This window comes from Cervus canadensis, chromosome 18, assembly GCF_019320065.1.
Source record: "Cervus canadensis isolate Bull #8, Minnesota chromosome 18, ASM1932006v1, whole genome shotgun sequence".
In the NCBI taxonomy this organism is placed as follows: domain Eukaryota; kingdom Metazoa; phylum Chordata; class Mammalia; order Artiodactyla; family Cervidae; genus Cervus; species Cervus canadensis.
This window is the reverse complement of record NC_057403.1, coordinates 13,842,688-13,854,443: the sequence shown is the minus strand read 5'-3', so window position 1 is coordinate 13,854,443 and position 11,756 is coordinate 13,842,688. Positions and strand designations below refer to the sequence as shown.

Genomic DNA, 11,756 nt, shown 5'->3' with positions numbered 1-11,756 from the left:
GACTCTGGGCTGGAATTACTTCCCATTTCTTTCGGCTTTCTGCTTCTCCTTCTCCTCCGGCCAGCCTACCTGTTTCCTTGCTCTGGCCCCCTGGTCTATGACGGGGTTCTCAGACTGAGCCTCGACCCTCCGGCCCTCCCCCGGGGGCTTGCCCAGACCCAGCTCCAGGTCGACACCCCACTCAGGGCCCCCCACTCAGGGCCTGCCTCTCAGCTCCCTGTTGAGGCTGGGGTTCCCTCTGCCAGGTGGTGCACAGTGGGCTCAGCACAGTACCAGCTCTGCGGCTCAGGCAGATGCGCCTGCCCTCCGGGACCATCTGCAGAGGTGCGGGGCCATCTTGGCAGCGCGGCTGTGGAGGCAGATGCGAGGGTGCCTGGGGCCGTGATGGTGACGGTTGTACTACCTACCGTCCCAGAGGACCTGCTTCCCCATCATCTTGTCACTCTAGCCCACAGGTCTCGCTGGGGGCTGGGTTTGGCCCCCAAGGGTACATTTGGCAAGGGCCACAGATATTTTTGTCACCACGGAGGGGGTGCTACTGGCATCTCTGGGTGGAGGCTGGAGAGGCCAGTCCTCGTCCTGAGACACAGGACCGGCAGCTCAAGGTGGCAGCAGTGCTGAGGATGAGAGACCCAGATCACTGGTTCCTCATCTCTGTTGTTTTCCGGTCCAGACGCTTTTGAGGTTTGGACGAAGTTCTCAGCCCTCTGGGCTCAGAACGCGATTGTGAATGTGCAGTTACTACATGGGAAATGGGGTTCCAGGAGGCCCTCGGAAACTCCAGCATCCATCCAGGCTAAGACTTGCTCGGCGGTCACATTTGTCTAGAAGGCATGGACTTCTGCTTGTTTAGAGGGACGGGTTCCTTAGTGATTGTGTCGGCCGTCTCTCTTCATCCTCCTCACTGCCACTTACTGACTGGGAGGTCCTCTCCCTCCTTACTTTTAACCTCAGGGAGAAAGCTAACAGGGTTCAGTAGGACTCGCATGGAACAAAGACACACTTCCTCGTTCTAAAAGGAATCAAACAGACTACACATAAATGGTCTTTCCTGGTGGCTCAGATGGTAGTCTGCCTGCAATGCAGAAGACCTGGATACTATCCCTGGGTCAGGAAGATCCCCCGGAGAAGGGAATGGCAGCCCACTCCAGTATTCTTGCCTGGAGAATTCCAGGGACAGAAGAGCCTGATGGGCCACAGCCCATGGGGTCACAAAGACTCAGACACAACTGAGCGACTTTCACTTCAAACTTCATACATACATGAAACATTTTAAAGTTAAAAAGAATAGTTACCTGCTGTGAACTGGCCACCCCGTTGGCCTACCCAGGTCTTCCGACAGTCCCCTCGGGCCCTCCACGTTCCTCACCAACACAGCCTGGTCTTGTCAGCCTCCAGCGTAAACTTTGCCATGGTTGTCATGGAGGAGATAAACCAGGGCCTGCAGCCCACACCCAACCACACTTGTGATATGGTCATGAGGCCTCAATGAACAAGAAGAAAAATGTCCACAAGACACTTTGCGGGGGGTTGGGGGGGTGCGCCTGGTATTAGGAAGCGCCAATTGTCAGCTGTTAGTATTTCTGTAGAAGGCAATGGCAACCCACTCCAGTACTCTTGCCTGGAAAATCCCATGGACATGGATGGAGGAGCCTGGTAGGCTACAGTCCATGGGGTTGAGACGAGTCGGACACGACTGAGTGACTTCACTTTCACTTGTCACTTTCGTGCATTGGAGAAGGAAATGGCAACCCACTCCAGTGTTCTTGCCTGGAGAATCCCAGGGACAGAGAAGCCTGGTGGGCTGCCGTCTATGGGGTTGCACAGAGTCGGACATAACTGACGCGACTTAGCAGCAGTATTTCTTTTTTTTTTATTTTTATTTTTTTAGCAGCAGTATTTCTGTAAAAGGGGGTTGAGGGGAGAATTAAGAGGTGGTGGGAGGAGTTCTCTGGTGGTCCAGGGGTTAGGATTCTGGGCTTTCACTGCCATGGCCCCAGGTTCAATCCCTGGTCAGGGAACTGAAAACAGAACTGGATCTCAAGAAATGAGACGATTCACTGTCCTGGCCTCATGGAGCTAGGCCAACCCAGGTGACACACATGAGGGACTCAGACTTCAGACAAGGGCGATCTGGCCCCATGTGACCCAGGGTGAGTCACTCTAATTGCTGGACCTCAGTGATCTCATCTGGAAAATGGGCAGACTCCCCTCCTGCATGAGACGATGGGTCTAGAAGCATTCTTCATGAGCACAGTTGGTGTGGTAGTGTGATTCTTGCCTCTGTACCTGGTCATCCTCAGAGTCCACTGTCCTTTCACCCTCCCAAGCTTTATAGGGCCCAAAGTCTTGGCTGCCTCCTCCCAGTCTGGTCTCCCCAGCAAGGCCTAGGGTCTCACCCTCCCAACGGACATCTCTTCAGAACATAAGTCAAAATGAAATGCTTCCAGGAGCACTGCTTATAACAACGTTTTAATAAAATAAAATAAAAAGTTCAAGTGCTTCCAACCCCCCAACATATCCCATTCTGGTGTGGGGGAGGGGAGAGACCCCCCACACCCCAGTAGCACCAGGGATAGCACCATGAGAAAGATGAGGTCGCACCCGGCCTCCCTGAGACCCACGGGGGTGGTGGGGACGAGCCCCTGGCCAACCCCCCTCACCCCCCACTCAGACAGTCACAGGCTAAGAGCAAGCTGACCCCTCCCCCACAGGGCAGTGTCTAGGGAGGCCACCCCAGCCAGCCCCACCTCCCCCAGGCCTGCGGGCAGCCCGCCCCTATGGCTTTGCTCCCCGAGCAGGAGGAGGTGGGCAGGGAACGGCTCCAGCCTGGAGCCGGGGCTGCAGTCGGGGGGTAGGGGGTGGGCGGCAGTGGCCAGGGCTCCCTGCCAGGGTGGGGGTGGCTCAGGGGTCAGCAGTCACAAAAGGTCAGGGGTCAGATCCCTGGGGGTGTCCAAGTCAACCTGCCCCCAGGTCAAAGCTGTGCTGGAGTCGAAGGTCAACTCCTTCCCAGAGGTCCAAGAGCTCCTTCTGGAGGTGGCTCCCCGAGAAGCTGGGCAGGAGAGGACCAAGGAAGGACACCCTGCTCTCCCAGGCCAGGCCTCCCTGTCCAGCCCGTCACGGCCCATCACTGTTGACATCCAGGTCAATGGAGCCATGGCTGACCACCAGCCGCAGGCGCTTGGGTGGGGAGAAGGGGGTGAAGGCAAGGGCCTGCTTGGGGACGGGGATGGGGCCGGGGGTCCTAGCAGGGGCAGGGCTGGCAGTGGGAGGCAGGGCTGGCGCCACGCGGCTCAGACCCACACGGACCACAGAAGGCAGCCCGTAGCGCCGGGCCCAGTGCCAGTCCTGCTGGGGGGCCCAGCGGGCGCGGGGGGCCTGACCCAGGGCCACCTGGGCCTCCGCCCGCAGGCAGCAGTGGGGGCCGCAGCCTCCCCACCGGTGCAGGGAGACGCGGGCAGCTCGGAGAACCGGAGGTGGCGGGGCTCGCCGGGGCTGCAGGCGGCGGCGCCTCCGGGGACGCACACGGAGCTGGGGCTGAGGCAGCCAGCGGAGCCAGAGGGGCGAGGCGTCCAGGCGGGCGCTGTAGGGCGGGGGGCGCAGGGGCTGGCAGGCGGCTGTGGAGGCCCAGGTGGGGGGGGGGGGCAGGGAGGAAAGGGCGGCTGCGTGAGCAGGGCTCCCGCAGGGGCACAGCTCCTGCTCACGCCGCCTCCTCCAAGGCTCTTCCTGGTCATCAGAGGGGACAGACCCAGGGAGTGACGTGGGAGGAGGGGCGAGACAGGAGCGCAAAGACGGGGCAGCGCCCAGCCCGTGCTCACCGCAGAAGGGGTCCCGGCGCCGCAGGGGTGGGTGCGCACAGGACCGGGGCCTGTCCAGACCTTGCTGCAGCCGCCGCTTGGTCTCCCGGAGCTCGTACTTGTCCAGCGGCCGGGGCGGCAGGGGTTCCCTGGGCCGCAATCGGAAAGCGCCCTCACCTCTCCTGGGGGTGGGGGAGGGGCGGTGAGGAGGGAGGGCTGGGCCTCCGAGGACACGCTTCCAGCTCCCAGCCCCAGGGCCCACGGCCCACCTCTCACAGGTGTAGCATTCACAGTGCTCGTTCTTCTCGCCAAAGAAGCCCTCGCCGTAGAAACAGGTCACCTCGTCCCCCGGCTCGATGTCCCGGAGCACCTTCACGCAGGCTGCGTTTCCATCTGCAGGCACAAACTGGGGGCCGGAGGCTCAGCGCCCCGCCCTGGGGGTGGCCTGGCTCTCTGCCCCCACCGCCTGGCCTGGCCTGGGCCCCTGGCCTCACGGCCCACCCCTGGGATGGGCAGGGGCCGAGCCCCGGGACGCGCCCTGCCCAGGGCCTGCCCTCAGCACTGGCTCCCTGGTCCCCCCACTGCTTTGCCGGCTCCCGCCCTCACTGCAGGACGATGACCTAACCGGGCCTGGCAACGCACAGGAACCGCTCCCTCCGGCCCATCCCCTGGCTCCTCGGGTGGCCGGGCCCCCGCACCGCCTGCTTCTGCACCGCCTGCTTCTGCCGCCTCCCCTTCTCCAGGCCCGGGTCCACCCCCAGCCTCAGCCCAGGATCGCCACCCCCCTCGCCTGCCTGCTCCTGCCTCTAGGTTCCTCCTCTGGGAGAGGCGGGACTCCCACCCACCCGCCTGTCCATCTGTCCACTCGTCTGTCCGTCCCAGCCTGACACACACCTGGGAGTGGCCCTGGCCACCGGCCTGCCTGACGCCAGGACAGCTGGCTGGCGTCTCCCGAGCAGGCAGTGCCAGGTGTCCGCATTCCCTCCGTGCCTAAGACCCCTCTGGAGCCGGCCTCTCAGGGCCTCCCTGCCCTGGGCTACCCACCAGCCTCGGCCTGTACCCCACCTCCACGCCAACCCTCCGCACCCGACGGGAGCCGCCATGGGGCGACCGAGCTCACACACGAGGGAAGCCCCCGTGCCACGACCTCCCAGCCCCCCCAGCCTGGCGCCCCATCTGAGACACCCTAGCGTGCGCCCCTTCAACCTCAACACCTGGGAAAACTCTACTCCTCCTCCAGCTCCTGGCCCTGACTGGTACAGCCTTGGCTCTGCACCATGAGGCGGCTGGCGCCCCCCTCACCAAGCCCTGCCTCCTCTCCCTCCTACCCACTGCCTGTGCCCCAAAGCCCAGAGGACACTGCCACACGCCGGACTTCACAGCTGCGCCAGCAGGCGAGTTCTCGCCCTTTCCCGTCTGGGAGGACAAACCAGGGCCCAGGCAGGGGAGCCAGGACTCCAACCCTCTCGTGTGGGGGGCTCTGGAGGATGGCCAAGGCCAGGGAGGCCCACACTTTCAGGGCGCACGCCCAAGGCCTTGCTGGGCGTCACCCCTCAACTCCTCCCTCCCACGCACTCCGTCCTCCACACACAGAAGAGGGGGGCCTCCCTCTGCCTCCCAGGGCCTCCTATCAGGAGAAGCCCTGGATCTCCAGGGCAGGGCTCTCTCTGACCTCACCCCCGAGGCCTCCCCCGCCTCCTGCTATCATCACAGCTGCAGGGGCTTCTGCCTGGGAGGCCGGGCAGGGGCACTTCGGGTCTGCCCACCACCACCACCCTCCCCCTCAACCGGCCCCGCCCCCAGCCAAGGTTCGGAGAGCGGGCACTGTAGCCAGCAGGTGGCAGTGTGACTGGGTTCCAGTGTGACTCTACCAGAGCCCCCTCCTCCCTCCCGGCACGGGGAAGGACGGGTGGGAAGCTGCACGGTCAGGTGGGGAGACCCCGGACAGTTTCTAGCTCTTCACTGACCCGAAAGCCCCTCCCCACGTGCCCATTCCTCCCCGGATGTGGGGACCCCCAGGTCTCACCTTACAGTTGGGTTTGCAGTCTGGAACCAGTTGTGGGTGTGCAGGGGAGAGAAGAGACTCGGGTCAGAGAAGCCAGAAAGCTGGGGCAAGCCCCTACCCCGCCCCCGGGCAAGCCCCTACCCCCCCCCACCCCCGTGCCAGCCCCTTGCCCCGCCCCCACCGTGGTTGATGAAGGCGGCCGGGCCGAGCCACAGCTGAGCGCTGCGCTTGCGGGTCGAGTACATGATGCTGAAGTCGTTCTCCCCGGCCCTCAGTAGCTCCTCGTCGGCCTCCCGCAGCTCGGCGATGCAGCCCACCAGCAACTCCAGCTTCTCGTTCTTTTTCCTGCCAAGAAGCCACTCACTGTGGGTCTGTGAGTACCTCCCCAACCACCAGCGCTGGGGACAGGGGCCTCTCATCCCAGGCCTCCTGTGGGAAGAACTGATGCGGGCCAGCGCGCTCCACCACCCAAATGTCTCTGAAAGTCACACTGCCGCCCTACACCCACAGATGCCTGGCACGCATCCTCTCCTGCTCTGGGCTCCTCTGGCACCCACTGCCTCAGCTTCCCTCGGTCCAGTCCTGCCTGGAAGCCCCCCCCCAGGCACCCCAGGCTCTTCACTAGACCCTTTAGTCATTATGTGGGTCTCAGCCTAGGCCTGGCCCCCAAGTACACTCAAAGTCCCCAGGCAGGCTCAGGAAGCACTGCGCAGCTGAGGCCAGCCCCGCGAGCCTGCACCACACCACCCCCTTCTCACAGACTGTGAGCAGAGGGCAGGGTTCTTCTTGCTCACTGGGCTGCCCTCGTACCCAGCAGTGATTGCTACTTGGTGGGGGTGGGGGGGGGGTCTGGTAGGGATGAGCAAAAGGACAGCAGTGCACTCTTGGGAGCAAGGTCAGACCTTTCCCAGCAGCCCCAGGAAGCCTGGGTCGCTGGAGGGGGTTTCATCTTCCGCAGGGCTGCGGTAGGCCAGGGGGGTCTTGGGGGCCAGGCCCTGCCTTCTTTCTCTCAACACAGACATCTTCGTGGCCCTGTTGCCTCAGTGCGGGGTCTCCTCCACAAGGGCGGGGGTGTCTTCTCCCAGCGGTCCCCAGGGAGAGATGCCTCCTGTCAGGCCTGGGCTGCGAGTCCTGCCCTCTTACCATGCGCGAGTTGACACAATCTTGGCTCCGTTTGTCTCCATGGAATAACGGGTACAGGGCAAGATGGTGAAGCCACTTTCAGGCAGGAAGGCGCGGAGGTAGCGATAGATCTGGGGGAGGTGAGGGGGTGGGTGGGGTGAGGAGCTGGGGCAGGGTTGTCCTTGGCCCTCTCTCTCCTGGGTTCTAGTCCTGCTCTGCCACTGACTTACTGTGTGGTCTCAGGGGGCTCACTTCCCCTGTTGGGGCCTCAGTTTCCTCATCTGTCAAATGAAAAGGTTAGACTCCATCTCAGAGGGCCCCCCAACGCACCTGTCCTAGGAGTCTGAGCCTTGCTTTAGATGGTCCCAATGGATAAGAAGTCAGGGGGTCCTGGGGGGCTGCGCCGAGGGTCTGCCCGACAGGGCGGAGGGCCCGGGACAGGTGGGGGAGACAGGAGAACATGAGGGCCAAGGGGAGGAAAGGGAAGGGCTCCCTCACGTGGGTCTTGAGGGCAGCTTCCTGCCGTGGGCCCCGGCTCTGGAAGTAGTGGGCCATCCAGCCTCCCAGCGTCAGGGCCCGGTACGCAGCCTCCAGGTCCCGCTGCCTCAGGAAGGCCTCCAGAGCTGAGCGCAGGTGGTGCTGTCGTCGCAGGGGGGGCACGGGGCTGGGGGAGAGGGCATGCCTGGGTCCCAGGGCCTTGGCCTATTCCCTGTGGGCCTTCCCAGGCCCCACCCCACCCCCGCTGGGAGCTGAGAAGAGGATGGGGCAGAGGGGTGGTGGTGGCAGGGCAGGGGTCCCGAGATCCCTGGGTCCACCCTCCCCGGGGTCGCCTCACCTGACGTTCATCTTGTGGGTGCGGAAGCCGAGGTAGGGGTCCAGGACGAGGCTGGTGGCCAGGTCGTCGTTCTCACACAGCTCTCTGGCCGTTACTCTGTCGGGCCCCATGGTGCCCCACGCACCATGCTGTCTCTGGCGGCAGCGGCAGTGGGTGGGGAGCAGGGGGCAGGGGGCGCGGCGCTGGGATCCCGCGTGTGTGCTTGCTCTGTGCCACTTGTGAGCCCTGTGAGCCTGGGGCGGGCCCTCTGGCCTCCTCATCTATAAAGCGGGGAGAGAGGCAGTACTGACTTCGCAGGGCTCTCAGTGAAGGCGAAATGCAACAAGTGCTTCTGACACTGGGGAGACCCCCCCAGAAATACCAGCCACCATCCTTAGTAGCTGCACCTCCGCAGCCTCCTGAGCACAGACATAAACCCTCCAACCACTTATGACAACTCCCCCCCTTGCCCACACGTACACATTCACAGACCCCATGTGTGCACGCAGATTTCCTAGGACTCCCATATACATGTATACACGCGCGCAGGCACGCAAAGGTCCCTACAGACCAGGGAAGGCTGATTAATTGGCAGTCTGGGATAACCCTGAAGGCTTAGTCCTGCAGGAGGTGGGAGTCAGGGGGCCCCAGGCAGCAGCTCCTGCCGAGTCAGAACCGCTGGTTCCTCAGCCCACCCCCACTCTCCCTGCCTCGGCCGCCACCCGCCTCCCCAGCAGCCCTAGGGAGCCCTCCTCCGAAGGCTCGGGGTGAAACCTCAGGCAGTCTGGAGGAGGGGGGGGTGGTGAGGGGAGGGAGAGCCAGGAAGGCTCCAGCACCTGCTCTCTCTCCAAGGATTCCGGGGGAGGGGCGCGGAGGACAAAGCGCGGGGAGGGGGGAGAGAAAAAGAACGTGTGGAGAGGCAGAGGAGGCCCAGAAAAAACACAGGAGAAGGACGGCGACTAGCAAAACGAAAACAAAACAAGCCTCCTAACCTCGACGGCGGAGGCCTGCCCGGCACCCACACCAGGGTGCTTCGGGGAGTCGACGGGGGACTGCGAGGAAGGGGAGCTGGAGAGAGGCCAGGAGCTACAGCGGCTGGGAAAGGGGGCAGAGGAGACCCGAAGGCTGAGGAAATATAAAGAGGGGGCGCTGCGGGACGGCGCTGGGACGGAACTGAAGCTGCAGAGGGGCAAGGGGGTAAAGGCAAAATGCGGACACCACAGGGAGGGAGCCAGCGCAGGGAGAAGGCCCGGGCTGCCCGCGGGGGAGGGCGGCAGGGAGGCTTGGGGACCCAGCGAGGACCCCAGGAAAAGCCAGCAGGAAGACCAGGGCTCCAGCGAAAGCAGAGAAGGACCTGGAGGTCCAGGGAGGGTCTTGGGAAGGTAGAGGGGGGCGACCCAGGGGTTCCACAACGGGGTTGGAGAAGCAAATGGAGCCAAGGGGAGTCCTGGGGCTCCAGGAAGGAACCCTGAGCCGCGAGGAGCGCGCCCAGGCTCCAGGGTAGAGCCTGGGTAGGCAGTGAGAACGCAGGTTAAAGGCCTGAGGTGCTGAGGGAAACTGGGGGGAGCACACAAGGGCCTGGGGAGGACCTGGGCGGGGGGGGGGGGGGGGGGGGGGGGGGGGGGGGGGGGGGGGGGGGGGGGGGGGGGGGGGGGTTCCAGGGGCCTGGGCAGGCGGCGAGAGCGCAGGGGACGCGCCTGAGGGCCAAGGACGGGAGTGCAGAGTCAGAGGGCGAGCTGAGGGTCCAGGGAAGGGCCTGAAGCGCGACAGAGGGGACTGGGGGAGGAAGCACAGGGAAGGGGCTGGGCACCGAGAGCAGCCTGAGGCTCGCCGAAGGGCCACGAGACGTGGGCGCCTGGACACGAGGAGGGGCGGGCGGGCCGGGGGACAGACGGGGCTGGGGACGACCGGGAGCCAAGGCGGCGCGGGGCGGGGGCCGAGAAGGGGCTCAGAGGTCGGGCCCCGCGCCGCCCCTCACCCGCTTCTCCTCCTCCTCCTCCTCAGGCGCCCGCGCCGCAGCTGCCACCACCTCCCACAGCCTCTTCCAGCTCTCGTCCGACCGGGTCGCCGCGCCTCCAGTTAGCCCCGCCGGGCCCGCCCCGCCGCGGCCACTACGGCCTCCCATTGGCCAATGTTTCCGCCACTCTTCAAGTGCCGAGAAGCTTGCGCCGCCCCCATTGGTCAGGCTCCGTTATGCCCCGCCCCTATCGCCCCCCTTCGGTGCCCCTACAGAACCCCGCCACGCCCGCGCTGCCGTCAAAGCGCAGCCAACTGCACCTAGTGGCTGCCGCCGCTGTCCTTCCGCCGCTGCCATGGAGATGTATCCCCGCCCACGGCCAGAAGTTGACGCCCTCATTGGCCGAAAGCGCTGTCGCTCCGGGCGAAACTCGGGTTTGGGTCGGGTTATTTGGGTACAGAGGAAAGAGGGAGGGGTCCGTCGGCTACAGAGCCCGCGTGTGATTGGTTGGCCTTGGAGCGACTCATGCTTCCATTGGCTAAGGTCTCCGCCTGTCACCGTTAGGGTCACGCCCTCCCTGTTCTCTTTCTCTGGCTAAACCTTCGGCCACCAGAGGGAGAAAGCAGGAAAGCCACGGCCGACGAGCGGGGCTGAATGCGCGCGCACTTCTGTTCTCTCTTTCCATCCCCCCTACCCCCAACTCGACTGGACCTGCGGTTGCCAAGGCGACAAAACTTTATTGACAGCCCTGCAGGGTACAAAGGGCTTTTCCTTTCCTTCCCCGCTCTAGATCACCTTCTCGTCCCCCCAAAAACCCTGTTTAATTTTGAGTACCCCCAATAACACTCTGTGGGTGAATCGGTCAGAAAGACGGAAGTAGGGGCTTTGGAGAAAGCCGTGACTCATGGGGTGCTCTCATGGGGCACCCCCCGACGCCCCCAATAGGGATCACCCTCCTGCTACAATCCTAGAGGCAAACATAATTAGCAATTCATCATAATTACGCTCAGAATAATAAGCCCCACACTTGAAGCAGGCGGTCTTTGTTTTGTTGACTGCTAAATATCCTGTGCTCTTGGAACAATGCGTAGCATGGAATAGGTGCTTCGTTAATTTGTGCTGAAGGAATGAATGTATGAAGCTGGTTTCTGCAAACAGTCCTGTGACTGTGGAGAAGTGGCTTGCCCTCTACGGGCCTCGGGCTCACATCTATAAAATGAGAACCCCTCTTTGAGAGATCCTCCTGAACACCCTCCTCGGGGTCTTTCATCTGTGCTTCCACGCTCTCACCCTCTGTTCTTACTGTCCCTTCCCGAACTAGGACTTAACCTCAGATCTGAGACACCCCCAACCTAGGCACATTCCCCCCACCCACTTCCGCCAAGGATGGCTCAGACAATAAAAGAATTCTCCTGCAATGAGGGAGACCTGGGTTCGATCCCTGGGTTGGGAAGATCCCCTGGAGAATCCCCACTCCAGTATTTTTGCCTGTAGAATCCTCAGGGACAGAGGATCCTGGCGGGCTACAGTCCATGGGGTCGCGAAGAATCGGACACGACTGAGCGACTAAGCACTGCCTCCAGCATCTTCACGTAGGGGAACACTATACAGCAGTGAAAGTGGGTGATCCAGCACTTGGTATATCAGCCTTGACAATCCCAGAGCATGCTGCTAGTTGCAGAAGTTTACAGAGTCGAATGCATACGGTTAAAGAGGAAAAAAAAAGAAAGAAAGAAACAGGAGTTGTGTGTGGACAGGTAATAAAACGCAAACTTGCCTGGGTATGACATGGGGTTGGGGTTGGGGTGCCCTAGTTGCGACCCCTGGAGGAGAGCGGAAGGAATGCAGTCAGGAAAGCTACGCAGGACATCCTTACCTGCAATTATTTTTTCTAAGCCTGCAGGTGGAAGCCGTGAATTCACCATACTCCCTGTTTTTTCTACATGTCAGAGATATTTCATAATGCAAAGAAAATTTTGACCCACTAATGCCACTTTCTGGGTTTTATGCTAAAGAAATAATGGGACAAGTGTTACAGTATTTAAAGATGTTTGTCTCAGC

General features: G+C 62.5%; 1 protein-coding gene across 2 annotated transcripts; it reads right to left on the bottom strand.

Annotated features, from left to right (window-relative positions):
- Positions 1–2,453: 2,453 nt before the first annotated feature.
- Positions 2,454–9,858, bottom strand: KMT5C (lysine methyltransferase 5C). Of its 2 annotated transcripts, none has more exons than XM_043436923.1 (9): positions 9,717–9,858; positions 7,760–8,019; positions 7,423–7,588; positions 6,946–7,055; positions 5,984–6,147; positions 5,824–5,843; positions 4,067–4,203; positions 3,819–3,979; positions 2,454–3,617 (listed from the first exon to the last, which is right to left on the bottom strand). In XM_043436923.1, the coding sequence occupies exons 2-9, from the start codon at positions 8,017–8,019 to the stop codon at positions 3,118–3,120; spliced, it is 1,518 nt and encodes a 505-aa protein (XP_043292858.1). In that variant the 5' UTR covers positions 9,717–9,858; the 3' UTR covers positions 2,454–3,117. The 2 variants fall into 2 exon arrangements, with proteins under 2 accessions (XP_043292858.1, XP_043292859.1); XM_043436924.1 differs by lacking the exon at positions 9,717–9,858 and adding an exon at positions 8,731–9,213.
- Between the last annotated feature and the right edge of the window lie 1,898 nt (positions 9,859–11,756).